This window comes from Thunnus thynnus, chromosome 6 (genome assembly GCF_963924715.1).
Source record: "Thunnus thynnus chromosome 6, fThuThy2.1, whole genome shotgun sequence".
Classification (NCBI taxonomy): domain Eukaryota; kingdom Metazoa; phylum Chordata; class Actinopteri; order Scombriformes; family Scombridae; genus Thunnus; species Thunnus thynnus.
The window spans coordinates 32,254,069-32,273,072 of record NC_089522.1 but is presented as its reverse complement, the minus strand read 5'-3'; the positions used below and the strand labels follow the sequence as shown (position 1 = coordinate 32,273,072).

Here is a 19,004-nt window from a genome sequence, read left to right as displayed (position 1 = left end):
CCCTGTAAGAACTGCAGTGTTTCTGTGATTTTTAATTTTGTACATTTGGTTGTGTGTATATCTGCAGTCAGAGCTGCGATCAGTCGACGGTCACTGATTGGTTTATTGACTAACTGGGTCGTTTTAATGGACTCTGGTATCATTTACAGAAACAGACCCTCTGTAGTGAGTGATATGAAATTTGAATATTAAATATCACACCAGTCATGTCGAGTCTGAAGACAGCAGACTGAAATCCGAGAGGAAGTATTGATCTGTTTGTTTGAACACAGGAACGGCCGTAATATCTATAGGGGAGACCGGGGACAGTTGACAGTCATTTTCCTGATAAATCAAAAACCATTTACACTGGAACAGTCCATTTGCTATATTATAAACTTCAATGTGTCAACTACTGAAACAATATATTTAAGTGGTTTTATGAAACATGTACAGGCTGCAAAATTGATTTAAATACAGTCGCTCCACTGTTACAACAGTCCCAGTGTACAGGGACGGTTGTAACATGTCAAAAATATATATAATTAATCAATCAAATACTCAAAATGAAAAAGATTATTTAACATTACATTTAACATACAACACAGTGTAAATTTATGACATTTTACATTTAATTTTCTATCTATCTATCTATCTATATCTATCTATCTGGTTCATGTAGGCCTTTAGGTTTTTAAAATATAAATGAAACTTGGCTATAACAAGGTGTTACAACCGTCCCAGTATCACCAGCCATGTTTTCACCTCATGTGAACTGACTGTGATTCTAATAATACTCATTTGGATTTCTAGACATTTGATCTCAGGACAGTATCCAAAAAATACATCTGATAGAAAAGTAAAAGTTTTTACCTCAAAAAAAAACACTTTTGCTTGGTAACTTTCTCTGGGAGTTTAAACTATGTCTCCTTTTTTGTAAGCAAGAAGACAATCTAACTGAGCATGTGCAGAGTGAGTGTAATCACTGTAACTTGTTTCTGATTTGGAGGAATTCAAGGTGTTACAACCGTCCCTGGTCTCCCCTACATTAACTACGTCTTATTAAACAAAACTCTTTTGTTTCTGAGTTTAACAAAAACCAAAATCAAATCAGATCAACTTTAAATTCTCAGAGGAGTGAGTTTTAGACCTGCAACAATATATATATTACTAAATATGCCAAAAAAATATCTGGCTCCATTTTCTTCAGTGTGACCATTTGCTGTTTTTCTCTGTTTTATACATAAGCGGAGCGACCATGGGGGGCAGAGGGGGCCCACGCTCAGTAGGGTAGACATAGCGCGCCCGATTCATGTGCACAGCAGGAATAGTTGAACTCTCTTAAAGGTGCAGTGTGTAGAATTTAGCGGCATCTAGTAGAACAGACTTGGCAGAAATGGAATATAATATTCATAAGTATGTTTTAATTAGTGTATAATCACCTGAAAATAAGAATCATTGTGTTCTCGTTACATTAGAATGAGCCCTTTATTTCTACAGAGGCAGCAGGTCCTCTTCCACGGAGGCCGCCATGTTTCTACGGTAGCCCAGAACAGACAAATCAAACACTGGTTCTAGAGAGGGCCTTTTGTTTTTTGGGGGGGGGGGTTTTGCAAGTTGCGCAGCCACTGTAGGTTCTCCTGCTGTTTTGGAAGAGGAGGGGCATTCAGATGGTTGCAATCTGCAACCTCACCACCAGATGCCACTAAATCTTAAACACTGGTTCTTTAATATTTTCAATTCATTCTCTACGGTGGTTCTTTTCACTACAAGTGTAATACCGCCTCCGACCACTATGTGGGTTGTAATGGCAGAGTGGCGCTGTCCGTGTTTCTGCTCGGGAAGTGAGGACTGCAGGGGTAGTTATTCAGAGTTAATGACCAACTTCGCTGAAAGTTTACTCCAAAATATGAGCTATTTGTGTCTTTTTATGTTTGTGGTGAATGAAACTCACAAGTCTGAGGCATCAAACTATCCGACCACACTATAACACAGGCTGAGTGAAACAGGTGACTTCCATAATTTATGGAAATTATATCACGTACTGGATCTTGTGCTGGGATTGTCAAACCCGCCGAAGCTTTGAATAAAGTAGATTTTCCCCAGTTCTTGCATTTATAATGGTTCAGTCACCTGTTGACTGTCTGCTTGTTGCTTGTGAGAATTCATTCATGCATATAGAAAACAAAGAGTGAGTCGTGTATTTGACACCTGCAGTGATACTTTTTGACATGAACAAAAACTCTTAAACAATAAAGAAATATGTGTAAAGTCACATATCTACAGTATGTGTGCATTGTTTCTTTTTATATGCCGTCTTAATGCCATCCTAGATTTTTATAATTGAATGCAATGTGGTTTATTATGAAACACTCTGTTTTGATAAAATGACATGTTATCCTACTTTTTACCTTATTTCTTGATATCCTTGATAAATGTGTAGACTCACAAGATGATAAAAAGTATAAAGCAGACTTTTTAGACTTTCTCTAATTGCACTGATCTCTTTCTTGATAGGATACATCAGCTATTTTATGACTCTCTGAGCTGAGAGTCCAGCTCCGCCTCTGGTTTAATATCACTGTAAACTGAATATCATCGGGGGTTTTGGACAGTTGGTTGAGCAAAACAAGACATCTGAAGTCATCGGGGGTTATTTTTTTGAAAGTCTTTTTTATTGACGAGTAAGTTCCTGCAGTGATCCTCATTTCCTGTTTGGCTGGAATATTCTTTTATAAAATGATGTCTCTCATACACAAACATGCAGCTCACAACTCCTTTTCCTTTTTCCTGCTGCTTTTGATTTTGTTTCTGCCAAACGATTGATCGAGCAGAACGTGTAACTGATGATATAACTCAGGTAGGCGTCATTTATGTAAACAGTGTGAGAATATGAACATCATTAAAACTGAATTGGGACATTTTCATTAGTTTTTAGTATTAAAAAATGCATTGAGTCTCTATTATATATCTCTGTATGGTTCTTTTGTGTCTGACTCAAGCAAACAGCAGTTATTGAGAGGGATGGGCTGCAACTAACCATGATTTTATTATTGATTAATTGGTCGATCATTTTCTCAATTAATGGATTAGTTGTTTGGTCTATTTAGATGTCGAAATATGGTGAAAGATATCAATCACTGTCTCCCAAAGCCCAACATGACGTCCTCAAATGTCTTGTTTGTCCACAAACACAAAGATATTCTGTTGATTTGAGAAGCTGGAATCTGAGAATTTGGACGTTTTCTTCTTTAAAAATGAGTCAAAGTGATTAATTACCTAAAATCTGTAGTTGGCAACTGATCAATTAATCGATTAATCATTGCGGCTCTAGTCTGTAATATATGTATTTTAAATCATCATAGTAGCCATATAACAACACAATATGAATACTTCTAAAATGATAAATACAAATAAAACGTTGGTTCAACTTTAATTAATTGTAGTAATATGAGCTCACTGTTACTTTACATTAAACACAAGCATATTGGTATGAAAACCATCATTTTTGATTAACAAAATATTCTGTATTACACATAAATGTATAGTATTTTTTTTGACAAACTGCTGGAAAGTTGATTGATTTTGGGTTATGACGGCTGTAAGAGTGGATGAAAGCATTCAGAGGGACGACGAGACCAAACCAATATTTCTCAAAATTCTTCCCATTTTTCAATTGTTGACAATAAGAAAAACATAGAAAATCACCAGACACGTCCTTTAAAATTCACCAACAATAATCAACTCTGACAGTTTCAGTCCTTTTGTTCCAGGAGGAAGCACCAGCGTATCTCCGATCTATCTCAGGGAACCGACGTCTGAGAACGAGGGTTTTGATTTCTACACGTGTGCGTTCATGTGTTACTGTGATGCAATAAGATGACGCTTTTATTGTGTGTTCATGCTCAACTGACGCTGATCTGTTTTGTGTCCTCTCGTCTCTCCGCTGACTCTAATATTCACCTTCAGTGTCAACTCGGGTAACAGAGACAGGAGTTATCAGCGTGTCTGTTGTTCTGCTATAAATAACTGTAATATGTGCTGTCTGTCTCTCTACAGTTGGTGGCCCAAGGTCAGTTCAGGGTGCTGAAGCTTCCTCTGGGCTTCATTAAGGTCTTAGAATGGGTGAGTTCATCAGTGAAACACAAATAACTCTGCAGACTGCAGCACATACGAGTAGTACTTCCTCCACTGTCTTTAAAAAAATGTGTTTTTCAACCTGTTTGTTTTATAAATGTTTGTTTCACTGTTGGAACACGAGTGTGATTTTAACATTTTTCTGTCAGTCTGACGTCAGATTTGATGACCGGACAGATCTGGTGTTTTTCACTGTAAACTTTGTATTTTTTATCAGCCTTAAAAATGTTCTGAGAATGTAAAAAATATTATATATATATATATATATATATATATATATATATTCTTAAAATATTCTTAAAACACTCTGATAATATTTCTAAAATGTTTTAAGTGTCCTCACATTATCTTCCCAAATTGTTCTGAAAGCATTCTCAAAAAATGTTCCACCATCTATCCCAAAACCCCTCTATGGTGTCACTATTGTCACTGTTGACAATGTTTCCAAAATGATGTTCTTAAGACTTTTCCAAGATTGTTCTAAAAATGTCATTAGGATGTCCAGAAAATGTTCTGTAAGCAATTTTACAAAGTTACTAAAGGTCCTGAAAGTATTCTAGAAAATCTGATCTTGTAGAAAATGTTCTGAAAACTCTCTAACAATATTTTTAAGGTGTTACTGAACAACAGAAATCCTTCTGTTGTCAAGAATATTTTTAGATGATGTTTTGAAAATCTAAATTTTTCCAAAACATTCTGAAGACGTTCCCAAATAACAGAAATCCTTCTGTAGACAACGCTCCAAAAATGTCATTAAAATGTTCTCAAAACAAGCCTGAAAAGTTCTTTCACAAAATGATAAATGATAATGATAAATTATTCTTAAAACATTCCCAAAATGCTCTGAAAATGTTCTCTGATGTTCCCAAAATGTACCGACAATATTTTCAAACCTTTCTGAGAATATTTTTAAGGTGATACCATAAAACAGAAATCCGTCTGTTACATTTCCAAAATGTTTTCCCAATTGTGGGAAAAAAACTCTTCTGAAAACATTCTGAAGATGTTCCCAAACAACAGAAATCCTAACGTTGACAATACTTTAAAAATAAAAGTTCTGAAAGCATTCTCAAAAATATTTCACAAAAGGATGTGGATATTTTCCCAAAAACGCTCTGAAAATTCCCAAAATGCACTGACATTTTAGCTTTGTATTTTGTATGGTGTGTTCTGCATGTTTTTTTTGTGGGGGCTTTGTTGTTGTTTTCTGGTTTTTTGTTTTTTTGCTTTGTACTGTTTGTTGTTGTGCTGTTGTATGTTTTGATATTAGCTTCGAGCTAACTCCGGTGCAGTGCATCTTTAATGTTTAAAACTGCACACTGTCCCAATTAATAAATCAAATCAAATCAAAACCTTTCTAAGAACATTTTTAAGGTGATACAGTGAAAAACAGAAATCCTTCTGTTAACAACATTTTCAGATGATGTTCTAAAAACATTCTCAAAAATCTAATCTTTCAGGAAAGTCATCATTACTTGCTCTTCGGGTGTCCCCAAAATGTACTGAGAGCAATTTTAAGGTGCTACTATACAACAGAAATCAAAGATGCTGGTTCAAACCCCCATAAAAACTGCTGAAGTACCTTTCACCCTCACAAACACACACACGACTCTGCCCATGAGCAAGGCACACTGAGCTGAAAAAGACTGAACATGATTCACTCTAGAGGCTCAATAAACACACACAGTGAGCAGATGGTCACAGTCAGACTCACTGTCCGATCCCTGCTGTGTGTGTGTGTGTGTGTGTGTGTGTGTGTGTGTGTGTGTGTGTGTGTGTGTGTGTGGGCGTGACCTCTCTAAGCTGGTTGCTCAGCAGTGATGATGATGATGATATCATCATTAAAGCAGGAGCAAACAGAGCTGTGTTGCTGAGCGAGGCACTGGGTTGTGAGTTTGATTCCTCTGATACTGATTTACTGATACTGTCTGTTCTACTTTGTACTTTGAGAAATAAAAAAAAGTTTTGTCCTTGATTTTGGCGGACGACTAAGAATACTACAATACCCATGAGCCTCGGCCACGGTTGCTATGGAGAAGAAGTCAGTCAGAGGTCTGAATCAGAGCATAATGAATTCAAAACGCTTTGCAGCTTAAGTTTTAAACAAAATGCCTCCATAGTTGCTGAATTAAATAAAAAAAACAACAGTCAGGAGCCCAAATGAACATTAAAGCTGTTCATAATGACCTTACAATGGAAGTGATGGAGGACAAAATCCACAGTCCTCCTTCTGTGCAAAAAATGTATTTAAAAGTTTATGTGAAGCTAATATGAAGCTTCAGCGTCCAAATGAGTCAAATCAGGTAGATATCTTTCAACGTTACAGTCTTTTTAGTGCCTCTTTTTGTTACTATACCTCCTTTGGTTTCCTTTTACAACACTGCTGTGACTCATAATATATATTTTTAACTATGATAAGATGTTTTTAAGAGTCTCTGCAGTATTACTTACTTCTTTTTTTTTATTTCTTCTCCTCAAGTTCTTCGCCATCTTTGCCTTCTCCACCTGCGGCAGTTATTCTGGGATGTTCCGGGTGGCGGTGGAGTGTAAGAACCGGACGGACAGCGACCTGAGCATTGAGGTGGAGTTTGAGTATCCATTCAGGTCAGTACGAAAAAAAAAAAAAAACATCTCCCCTGATACTGATTCTGACTTTTAGACTGAAGCTGCTGTATGATGAACAGAATACAGAATACAGACTAACACAAACACAAACACAAACACAGACACAAATGGAGGCAGACGAGGACTCACTCTGTTCAGCACATGTTGAGGTGAAAATGATTCAAGTTAAATGTTGCATTTGTCCTAAACTTTACGACTCACTGAATAAACAGAGACAGCAGAAGCAAAACAAGGAGAGAAAATGAAGTTTTAATGTGTGGTGATCCAGATTTAAAAGAGTAAAGTAAAAGAACAAAGACAGCAATGTAAAAAAACTGCAGTACAAGTAAAAGTCCTGCATAAAAAATCCTACTACAGTAAAAGTACATAAGTATTATGAGCTTGATGTAGTTAAAGTATTGCAGTAAAAGTAGTAGTTTGGTCCCTCTGACTGATATATTATTATAATGACATCATTAGATTATTAATAGTGAAGCATCAGTGTTAGAGCAGCATGTTACTGTTGTAGCTGCTGGAGGTGGAGCTAGTTTACACTACTTTATATACAGTTAGCTAGTTTAGTCCAGTGGTTCCCAACCTAGGGGTCGGGCCCCTCCAAAGGGTCAGCAGATAAATCTGAGGGGTCGTGAGATGATTAATGGGAGAGGAAAGAAGAAAAAACAAAGTTCTGATACACAAATCTGTTTTCAGTTTTTGGATTTTTTCTCTAACATGCCAAGAAACACTGAAATGTTCCAGCAAAGTCAGCAAAGAAGAAGACTGCAAGCTACTAAACATGGATGTTGACAATGCATTTAAGATGGATGTATTATAAAGAACTGAATACGGCACTACAAGATGGTGCCCTATTCATTCCTATGAAAGTGGCCCAGTTGTGCAGAAAAAAATCATCTTTCTGCTATAAAAAATATCCAGATGTGTCTCATGCTTCCATGTTTTTGGACCAATAGAGCATGCTCAGTAGAGTTCAGGACATCTCAAACTGTCAGGCTCAGCAGCTGTAAAGCTTTTATATGTTCTTAAACTAAGCTGTGTTTACATGAATGTTAGCAGACTATATTACCGTTAATCTCACATTACCTATGTTTTGGAGGTTCTCTGTCATGATATAATTTTCTGGACAAGTGTAAATTTTTTGGGGCTGTTGAAGTCATTAGAATTCATCCTGAGAAGAACAGGAATTTCTGTTTATCCGTCCAGCAGTTGTTGACATATTTTTGAGTTGAACCAACAGACTGAGAGAATTCACCATCCTTAGCCTCAAACTGCTAATGTGGCTAAAAAAACTTCACACTCTTCCCTTCTTCCTCTCTCTCAGACTCCACCAGGTGTATTTCGATGCCCCGACCTGTAGTAGCGGGAACAAGGAGCGTCTCTTCCTGGTTGGCGACTACTCTTCCTCGGCCGAGTTCTTTGTCACCATCGGCGTCTTTGCCTTCCTCTACTCCACAGCAGCTCTCAGCATCTACATCTTCTTCTTTGAAAAGTACAAGGAGAACAACAAGGGCCCACTGATTGTAAGTTCTTTGACCTAAAAAGTGCTGCTGACAGGTGGCCTCTGGGAAATATCACTCATAAACTGTGTGTGTTTAGGACCTGGGGGTGACCGGGGTGTTTGCCTTCATGTGGCTGGTGAGTTCGGCGGCCTGGGCTAAAGGTTTGTCCGACGTGAAGACGGCGACCGACCCGGACGGAGTGATCACTCTGATCTCTGCCTGCGATGTTGAGGAGAACCGCTGCCGTGAAGTCCACGATCCAGTCATGTCTGGACTCAACACCTCTGTGGTAAGACCTTCACTGGGCCTGACACCTCTGCAGGTCAGGACAACATTTCTGACCTCTGAAGAAGTCATCAAGCAGACAAGACTCTCACACTAGTCTGGGTGTCATTCAAAATTTTTGGACACTAGTGCCCATATCTGAGTTTCAGTACAGATACTAAAAAACAAGTTATAAGGTATAAGTAAGTTAGTGATACTGCACAACAGATGCCAGAGTTCTTAAATAAATAATAATAAAATGTTGACTAAACGCAAGCAGCTGTACAAGAACAACAGCATCAATATGTTTGTGATTCTCAGTCATCTGGGACTTTAGATTCCTGAAGACATTTCAATCTGATGAGAGTCGACTCAAGAATCTAAATCAAGTCAAGTTGCTCTCGACCTAGCCTTTCTGGAGACAGCATTGATTGTTTCAGCAAACATCCAATAACGAAAACCTCAGTCGGTTGTAGGTATTATGACTCTTGAAAAAGCATCAGACTTTGACAACAGAAACTGCTGTTCACCTCCTGTTTCCTACCACCAGTCAACATTGGTTAACTGTGATCACTGCCCAATCTTAACAGTCATTCCAGGGCTTAAACGTGACCACAGTTTAATTTGTAACAATGGTTTGTGACAGTTTTAGAAGAAGCTAACAAATGTCCTGCTGATTGGGACTTCACATCAATTACAAACAATGCATTTTGTCATTTAACAGGGATTTAAAAAATTAATCAAAACTATCTGATTAAAGGTGACAAGATTACGAGTCTGACCGACATTTTGAGCCTTTCTTTTCTTTTTACTTGATAGTTTTTGATATACTACACTATGAACCGAGGATGAGGAGAAGGACATGTGGGCCATCTTGCTTAGCCTTCCACCACCAGGAACTGAACCTGGATAAGTGATTGATAATGGAAGGATGGATGAATGGTGTTACAGACACATGTCAGGCAGTACCAAAAAAGCACTGAGGTCCAATACAAAGCACTACACCTTGGAAAACACATGGAGTTGACCTATACCATATCTCAGGTCAACATCTCCTAATCCACCTCAGTTCTGGGTAATTTCGTAGGTCAGTTAGTAGAGCTAATAGAGGAGGATGGAAAATGGATCAAAACATCCACAGAAAGTGACTGAAATGTGTCCATAGCACCATCCATTTATTTTCTGCTGCTTATCTAGGTCCAGGTCATGATAGCAGCAGCTTGGCAAAGTAGCCCAAACATCTGTCTCCCAGTCCAGTTCTTCCAGCTCCTCCTGAAGGATCCCGAAGTGTTCCCAAATTAGACGAGATATATCATCTCTCCAGTGTGTTTAGGGTCTGCCACTCATGCCCAGAAGATCTCAACAAGGAGGCATCCAGAAAGCATCCTGATCAGACACCTGAGCCACCTCATCTGACGCCTTTTAATGTGAAGTAGCAGCGATTCTCTTCTGAAGTCCTTCCAGATGTTTGAGCTCTGAGTCTTTAAGGCTGAGCCCAGATACTTCAGAAGGAAACTCATTTTAGTCATCTGTATCAATGATCTCCTATACACCTGTCGATCTCATGCTTTGTCTTACCCTCACTCCGGACCAAGAGATATTTTAATTCATTCACATGTGGCAGCTTCCAACCACAGTTTTATAGCAGAGTACCATAGCCTCAGACATCAGTCCAGAGGATAAAGCACTAAAAATTGTCAAGTATCAAAAGTGGAAAACAAATGTCTGGCCAGATTCATAATTTTGATTTCCAATTCCACCAAACACACCGAACTCTCCCCAAACAGCTTCAGGAAGAATCTGGAAGAATCTCTTTTATTGGCCTGAGTATGAAAAAGACTGACCTGAACCAGAATCACGGTGGATTAGTACATCTAAGATCTGGTTTAGGTCAGCTCTTTGTGATTTTTGAGGGGTAGGGCTGGTTATCAAACTTCACAACATTGTTTTGGTACCAACCATGAAGTGTCCATGGCAACAAGCATTGAAAGCATCTGGTCAGATTCATTACTTATTCTGTGTTCAGATGGTTCCTGATTTTAATCTTAATGTTGCTGGTTTTAGAATATATTTCTGGCTCTTCTATGACCGCTTGTGTTTAGGAACAATTAACACTTGACAACTATGGCTCCTTTCGTTGGGTGACAGAAAGTATTTTGCATAAAAATGATGTTTATATTTTTAAAAAGGGCTGTTTTGGTATCTGTATCTATCCAAACTGAAAATCAAATAAGAATTTCCTTCATCTTCTCCTCTTCCAGGCGTTTGGTTTTATTAACCTGATCCTGTGGGCGGGAAACCTCTGGTTCGTCTTTAAGGAGACAGGAATCATTGCCCCCTTCATGCGAGCTCCACCTCCTCAGGATAAACCTGCTGCACCAGATGCTTACGGCCAGCAGGGGGCGTATGAACAAGACCCGTATGCCAGCAACCAGGGAGGCTACCAACCCGACTACAATCAGCAAGGATACAACCAGGTGATCAGTCAACCTGCTACCTGCTGTTAATTAATACTCACAACAAAATCAACACCAGGTAACTTCAGCTCAGAGCAGGAGTTCCAACAACCTGGCTGTGATTGGCCAGTTGGATTTGGGTGTGGCTTTGGAGTGGTTAAAAACAGTCCAAGGCTCACGCTGGCAATCTTAACCAACCAACAGATATTGGCGTGGATACATGTTTAGCCTAGCATAGCACAAGATGAATGAAGAAGCATGGAGAACCTGCTAGCCTAGCTCCATAGAGACCTCATCTCCACCTGGTATTAACCTATGATCTGTATCTGATACATTGTCTGATCACAGGCCTTTAAATTTACACCTGGTATGGATTCTTCTTCTGCTCTGCTGCATCTCACCTCTATTCAAGAAGGCTTTTTCATATTTACTCTTATTACTATTTTCTTTATGTTGTGTGTTCTGTTATTAATACTGTAGCACTTTGAGTTTCACTATGAATGAAAGGTGCAGTACAAATTAAATGTATTATTACTATTTTTATTATTATTATCTTGATTCTAAGGGTTCTCAAGGGATTTTTAGTAGTCATTAAAGAGGTGCCAGGGTTTCTGAGGGGGTCCCAGGGGTCTTCTAGGAGGACCTAAATGTTTCAAAGGTCTTCAAAGACGTTGAAAGAGTCTATTTTTCTGTGCGAGTTCCCAGGGTGCTTAGCAAGATGACTGGGGGTTTCTGAGGGGTACACATGATGTTCTGATCACAGTTTTCTTGGGGATCCAGTGGTCCTTAAGGGGGTCAACTCGAAAAGGCCTAGGGCTTCATTACAAGGTTCTGGTTGAGTTTCCAAACCCCAATGGCCCTCCAAAAAGCACTCCCCAAGCTCACTGCGCAGACAGAGGTAGCAGACCTGTCAGCAAACATGCGTCTTAAGGCCCCTTCACAGTGTGTGATTTTGGACTGTCTGAGACAAAGGTTGACAATTGTGAGAGAAATGTGGTGAAATCTTTTGATGTCAGTCCAAAACGGCGTCCTAGATTCTAGTGCTACAATTCACCACACATTCATCTCACAATCTGACAGCCTCATATTGATATCCACAGTCTGACACTGACTGTGACCAAGATTTTATCATAGGTATCTCGCACAATGTGACATGCAATAAACTTATAAGATCGTTGTTGTCACACAGTCTAGAGGTGGCTTTAAGTCAAGGAAAAAGATGCGTGATATTCTTGAGGTACTGTTATGACATAACAGGTGAGGGTAATGTGACTGAAGAAGACAACCGAATGCATCCTTGTCTAGCTGTGCTGACTACACCAACGTTACTTAACCTGTAAGATGGTAATAAGAGTCAGTGGAGAAGCTTGTTAGCTATAATGCTAGCTAAGCTATAACCTTGTCAGTCATGTGACAGCAGGAAAAGGTGCATTCAAGTGAACTTATTGAAAAATACAACAACTCAAACTGTAAAACTAGAGAAGGTAGTGGATCAGCCCTGGAACAACTTAACGACAAAAAAATGTTTAAAAGAAACATTTCACTGCTTCCCAAAGGTCACAGTTTGACTTATGTTTGTTGTAATTTGCCTTGTATCATTTCCTGTTCCTGTTAAAAATAGTCAGGTATAATAATTTTCTGTATACTGACTGCCAGAATAACATGCTACCTACGTATAGGTACATACAGTAGTGTACACTGTATAGTACTAGTATATAGTGTTTCTGTGTGTCATGCTGTTTGCTGTTGTCTGTCCTCCAGGATGCAGAGTACGGTCAGGGCTACGGCCAGCAGGGGGCGCCAACCTCCTTCTCCAATCAGATGTGAACTGACAGGAAGATGGTGAGTCACACTGGAAGTTGAAGTTAAGGTCACTGCCTGATTAGTCCATTACATTTGATGAAAATTAATTAAATAATTTAACTGACTTTAAAGAGATAAACCAACCATGAATTGGTCTCCTAACAAGTATTGTGATATCTCTTTTTCTTCTGTTCCTCAGAGCTCCAAAAACTATTAATACTCATCAATGAGTCACACAGTTGCACCGGGTGATATGTTCCTTCATTACTATGAACCAACACACCGAGTTTATTTTGACTCAGTCCCACACACACCATCCTGCAGCCAGAAATACTCACTAGAGCACCAAATGTTGATTCATCCACCGCTGAAAATAGTCCTCAACAAATGCACTATTTCCTCCTGTTTGTTTGATAAACACTACAGTGACCAGCTGTTGTAGGGTATTACTGAGCCTTTATTAAACATGAAACTATATATTTGTGAGGTGTTTTTAAAGATCTTCAGTTGGAACAATGGGCTTGGAGTTGGGAGACACAGACAGAGTAGGGAAGGAGGAAAGTATCAAGTCTGATTCTGCACATGAGAATTGTTAACTAACAGGAAAATATAAAGTAAGACAAGCCTGTAAGTGTTAAATTGGTGCAGGACATCCAAAAAGCTATAGACCAAATTGTCCCCACCAGATAAATCTTCATATTTTTGTCAACCCCCTGACTTTTCTCCTGTGGTACCATCAGGACAAATTGAACCAATAACTTGGTCCTGTAGTATCAATAAACTCATTATAACGTCCATTTCCACAGCACCGTTTGCATGACTACAAAAACAGTCATGTCATACTCACCATTCTCCTGCTGAAAACACTTTCTCGGTTTAACGACAATACTGATCGCATCACTTTTACTTTACTGTTTTTTCCACTTTCACTTTAAGCTACTGTCACTGAAACTGAACACTTCCTGCAGATGTTTCACAGTAAAAAAGGTTCCGGGTATCATCAGATAATTCGTAATTCATCTGTAATTCAAAAACCAAAAAAACGGTAAATCTCTTATTTGTTTCAAAACAAAAAAACAAAACAAAAATTTGGTGTCAGAATCAAATAACGAAAAACCAATCAAACCCGGCCCGTTTTTGGTTTTTGCAGATTCATTTTATTGTTGGATTGAATATCGTTTTCACCATAGCAACGGTCGCTGAGGATCATGGGTAGGCTAATGTAGTTTTTTGGTTTTTGAATTACAAATGAATTACGAATTATCCGATGATACCTGGACCAAAAAATCTTCCAGCAGCTCAAAGGGAATAATCCCTCCCTTTAGTGGAAGGCTTTTAATGTGAAACATCTGCAGGAAGTGTTGACAACAACCGAAAAAACAGCAAAGTAGAAAAGACAGACTGTTTTAGTACTAATTGAATAAGTGCTGTTGAAATAGACATTATACTGAATTTACCAGGTGAGACATTATAATACAGGTCGTTCCACCCCTGTCGGTGGGTTTTTTTATTAAAGACCAACAATTTTTTTAGGACAAAATGCCTGAAAAACATAATTTCTGGTATTATAAAATACTTTTTCAGTTTGCACTTGTTCCTGATTTTCCTGTTCCCGTTTCTTTCACAGAAAACGTTGGAGTGAACCAACAGTGGGTCGCCTGCAACCTACCCACAATGCAACACTCCTGTCTGTCTGCAAAGTTAACGGGGTGGGTGGGGTGGGTGGGAGGTTTTTGGGGAGGGAGAAGAAGGTTGAAAGAGGGGAGAGGGGTGAAGTTTAGATGTTCACTATAATGAATCGATGTGTAAATGATAAAAAAAAAAGAGTTATAAATAATAAATCCACAACTTGAACGAAGCACCAAAAGAACAACAACAACGACAAACAATTAAACAACGCTGACAAATAGAAACTTCTGAATCAAGTGATGATGTTGATAAGAGTTATTCATATTAAAATACATAATATGTGGAGAGAATGTATGTTTGTGTTGTATAGATATCACTTTGAACAGATATATATAATATAGACTGAACTGTTTCTTCATGTTTCCTATTGAACCTAATGATCTGCCCCGCCCCCTTGGTATGCCCCGCCCCCACCAATTAGCAGACCAGATTCCTAGTCGGCCCGCCATGAAGCCGTTCAGACTGGGTTCAGACAAATCAGATCCAAACCAGATTCAAACTGGATTCGAACCCAACAAACGTGCATCCACCAACATCACCTCCCAGCTGTTTCGCTGTTTGTCTTGCTGCATGTAAATATCAACACAGGAAGTGATGTCATTCTGGAGATGCCGTAAAAAACCCAGTGTGGACTCTGGCTTCATGGTGACGCCGGCTGGAAACTGGATCCGAAATGGCTCCTCCGTCATTACAGTTTGCACTGTTTGTGTGTTTGATTAATGGGCTCAGCTGGAGCTTCTTTCTGCTGTCTATTACATTCCTGTCGCTCCTCTCGGAGACGAGACGCTGCGCAAATGTCCCTCTGAATGATTGTAACATCTGGGGTTTCCTAAACAACAGATGAGATGATTCTACTGGTTTCTACTGCGGTTTGTTTTACTTCAATATATTTCCAGCCACTCTGATGGAATCTGAAAACAGAAAATGATCCAAAATCCATTAAAAGTAACCATCAGGTCTTTCTGTCGTTTGTCACCTGGTAACCGTGGAAACCATTCTGGGAAACTGCAGCAGAGACGGTTTGATTTCTAGTGGAAAAAAATCTGTGTTGCATTTTGCTTTTATCAATACATCGATTTTTCCACCTCATACAAGCGTCCAAACTTTTTGTGATATTTCGACTTTTTTTTTCCTTGAATTTTCCAGCGTTTCCACTCATGTTTTTTTATGCACAATTTGAAAAAGCACATTAAAAAAAACAGTGGATGGAAACCCACCTCGAGCCACTTTCTTGCTAGATTCGGAACTTTTGATGGACGAGATGTTTGCAGCTGCAGTTGTTGTAAGTCGACTCAAAGAAATAACTCTTAAATCATCATGTTTCTTTGAAGTTAAATCCTGCTAACATGAACTTTATGTCACACTAAATAATGAAGAGAAACTAAACGGAAACCCGAGGAGCCTCTGTATGCTTCCTTTAGAGAGGAACCTTAAAAAAGAAGCTTCCTGTGTGTCCTACCACCTTAAAATTTAACCTTCCTACCTCCTAAACCAGATGAATAAAATCTTCAGATGGACATTTCTGTCGGCTAAAGAGTGTTGCTGTTTTTTTTTAATTTGTCTATTTCTCGGCTCTCAGCCAATCAGCAGCGGGTGTGAGCTGTTTTTGTAAAAGTCTTTCCGGAAAGTTCTGGGTCTGAAAAAAAAAAGGGACAAAAAAAAAAAAAAACTTGATGCTTCTTCTTTGGTTGTTTTTTTTTTTTTGTTTGTTTGTTTGTTTGTTTGTTTTTTTGAAAAGTGAAAGCTGTTTTTAGCGTTGGTATCTTCCTCCGCATGGTGACGTGTTTTCTGCTCGTGTTGTACAGTAACTGATGATCAGTGTGATTCTACTTCCTGTTCTCCTGTACAAGTGTGTGTGTGTGTGTGTGTGCGTGTGTGTATGTGTGTGTATGTGTGTGTGTGTGCTTGTGTGAATGTGTGTGTGTTGACTTTCATTGCCCGTCCACATCTCTTCTATCATTCTCTCAGTTTTTTATCCTCTTTCTATTCTTTTCTTCTATCTTTATTCTATTTTTTTCTTTTATCTCTCTTCTCTTTTTCCATTCTCTTCTTCCTCCTCTTTCTTCTCTCTCCTCCTCCTCACCTCTCTTCCATCTTTTCCTCAGTCACTTCTTCCCTTCCTCCTCCTCCTCCTCTCTATTTCTTCCTCTCTGTCGTTCTTCTTCTTCTTCTTCTTGTCGTTCTTCTCGTGACTCTCCCTCCGGCTCTGTGATGTAACTTCCTGTGTGACGATATTCTACTCAGCATCAGTAACCATGGCGACGGTGTTGACAGTGGTGATGATAATGATGATAATGTGTGTGTGACTTGTTGCTATGGAGACGTCCCCCCCTCCCCCTCCCCATCCCTCCCCCCCTCCCCCCTGCTGTGTTAATTCAGTGGAAAGTTTCAATAAACAACAAACTCGTCTGATTCTGTTTCTGTTCATGACGACGGAGAGGAGTGAAGGAGTGAATGAAAGGATGAATGAGAATGAAAACAAACAATAAATAACAAATAAAAAAATAAGGAATGAATGAATGTATAAATAAATCAAAGAGCAAATGATCACATGAATGAATAAACAAATGAACAAACAAATAGAAACATGAATGAGGAGATGAATGAATGACTGTGGGAAGATGGTGAAATATTTTTGAACAAGTGAATGAACAAAATGAAAGTGTGAATTAAACAAATTCACTACTGAATGACTGTATGAACAGACAAATCAAAAAAAAACATCCATGACCAAATAATTGAACAAATGGATGCATGAATGACAAATGAATGGATGAATAAACTAATGAACGAGCAGGAAGTGAATGAATGAACACAATGAGAAGCTTCTATGACACACGAATGAACGAATGATTGACTGTGGGAGGGAGTTACTGACGTTACTTATAGTGAGTGAATGAATGAACATATTTCTGTTGGAGAACATGAAATGCTGAATTAGTACATGAATTAAATGTGTGAAATAATGAAAACATCATTAAGTGAATGAATAAAGTACAGAAACAGATGAGTGAATGAATTAATAAACAACTGGGTGAATGGCTGAGGGAATATGAAGACATGAAGGGGTAAATAATTATGTGACTGAATGAACAAACCTATGTACAAATGGACGTATGAATAAAAGAACAAATTTACAAATTTATGAAAAAAATAATAAATAACCATACGAGCAGACGAATGAATGGATGAATAAACAAATGACTGACCGTGGAAGATTGTTAACAGAGACATGAAATTTATGAATTATGAATGAGTGATGCATAAATGAATGAAAAAAATTACTGTTGGATCAAATGAAATGCTGAATTACTACATGAATAAAGACATGAACAATAAAGGAGTGAAAGAATGAATACATTATTAAGTGAGTGAGTAAAGCTGTACAGAAACAGATGAGTGAATGAATTAATAAAAAAAAACTGGATGGCTGAAGGAATATGAAGAAATGAAGGGGTGAGTTATGGCCGTGACTGAATGAACATATCTGGGACAATGAATAAATAAAATTATGAATGAACAAATGAATGAGAAAATGAATTAATGAATGACTATACGAACGAACAAATGAATAAATGAACAAAAAATCAAATCTATTGTTAAAATAATTTAACAAATGGATGAATGAATGAAATTAATTAATGAGTAAACCAATGAACTAGCAGGTTCCATGTTTAGTTTTTCCATTCTGGGCTACTGTAGAAACAGGAAGTGATTTTTTTTTTCTTCCCCAGGAAGGTGAAGTCATGACCCACCCTACTCTCCTACCTCTGATTGGCTTACCCTGATATTCTCTCACTCCTCATGCCTAAACCAAGCGGCAAATGAAGCCAATGAGGAAGTGCCAAAAACTGCAGTTCCTTGAACGACCACTTGAGGCTCCAAAAGCGAGTCAATCCCCATTGACCCCCATGTTAAAATGCCCAACTTTACAGCAGAAATAAACATGTTTACAGTCTGGTACAAACAACGGTTTTGGTCTCTGTAGTTAATTTCCTCTTTCATGACAACTGTACGGGGGGTGAATTTTTTTATAACTCACCTGTTTAAATTTCATTAAGCCGTAAAGTTCTGCATAATGAAGGACATGGCTGCTTTGAGTGACAGGTCCGCCAGCCGCTAGGTGGCTTGTTTCAGCCATTCGGCCCGCCTCTTTGCCCATTTTTGATTGGCCGGGAGTTAGGCAGCGCCACGCACTGCCAAGACGGCGACGGGCCGTAGCGGCTCGCTTTGAGCTTCAAAACTGCTCTTCAGAAACCAACGGGTGACGTCACGGTAACTATGTCCATATTTTATACAGTCTATGGCCTAAACCTAACCAACCCAACCAATGAAGACGAGTACTAGCCAATCAGAGGCAGAGTAAAGGTCATGACTTCGCCATCTTAGGAAAAAAAAAGGCTCCGTGGAAGGGTACCTGCTCCCTCTGTAGATATAAAGGTCTCATTCTAAGGTAACGAAAACACGATTCTTATTTTCAGGTGATTATACACTTAATTAAAACATACTTATGAATATTATATAACATTTCCGCCAAGTCTGTTCCTCTAGATGT

The 19,004-nt window shown here is 38.6% G+C and overlaps 1 protein-coding gene across 2 annotated transcripts in view; it reads left to right on the top strand.

The window, feature by feature from the left end:
* Positions 1 to 15,983, top strand: part of LOC137185144 (synaptophysin-like) — a 30,047-nt gene extending 14,064 nt beyond the window's left edge. The window contains exons 2-8 of one of the 2 annotated variants that reach the window (XM_067593436.1): positions 4,039 to 4,104; positions 6,596 to 6,720; positions 8,060 to 8,258; positions 8,335 to 8,526; positions 10,763 to 10,978; positions 12,719 to 12,799; positions 14,388 to 15,983. In XM_067593436.1, coding sequence (XP_067449537.1) covers positions 4,039 to 4,104; positions 6,596 to 6,720; positions 8,060 to 8,258; positions 8,335 to 8,526; positions 10,763 to 10,978; positions 12,719 to 12,784 — 864 coding nt within the window. In that variant the 3' untranslated portion in view covers positions 12,785 to 12,799; positions 14,388 to 15,983. Of the gene's footprint in view, positions 1 to 4,038; positions 4,105 to 6,595; positions 6,721 to 8,059; positions 8,259 to 8,334; positions 8,527 to 10,762; positions 10,979 to 12,718; positions 12,800 to 12,959; positions 13,618 to 14,387 lie in introns of those variants that run through there. The other variant, XM_067593437.1, reaches the window with a different exon arrangement.
* Positions 15,984 to 19,004: the final 3,021 nt, after the last annotated feature.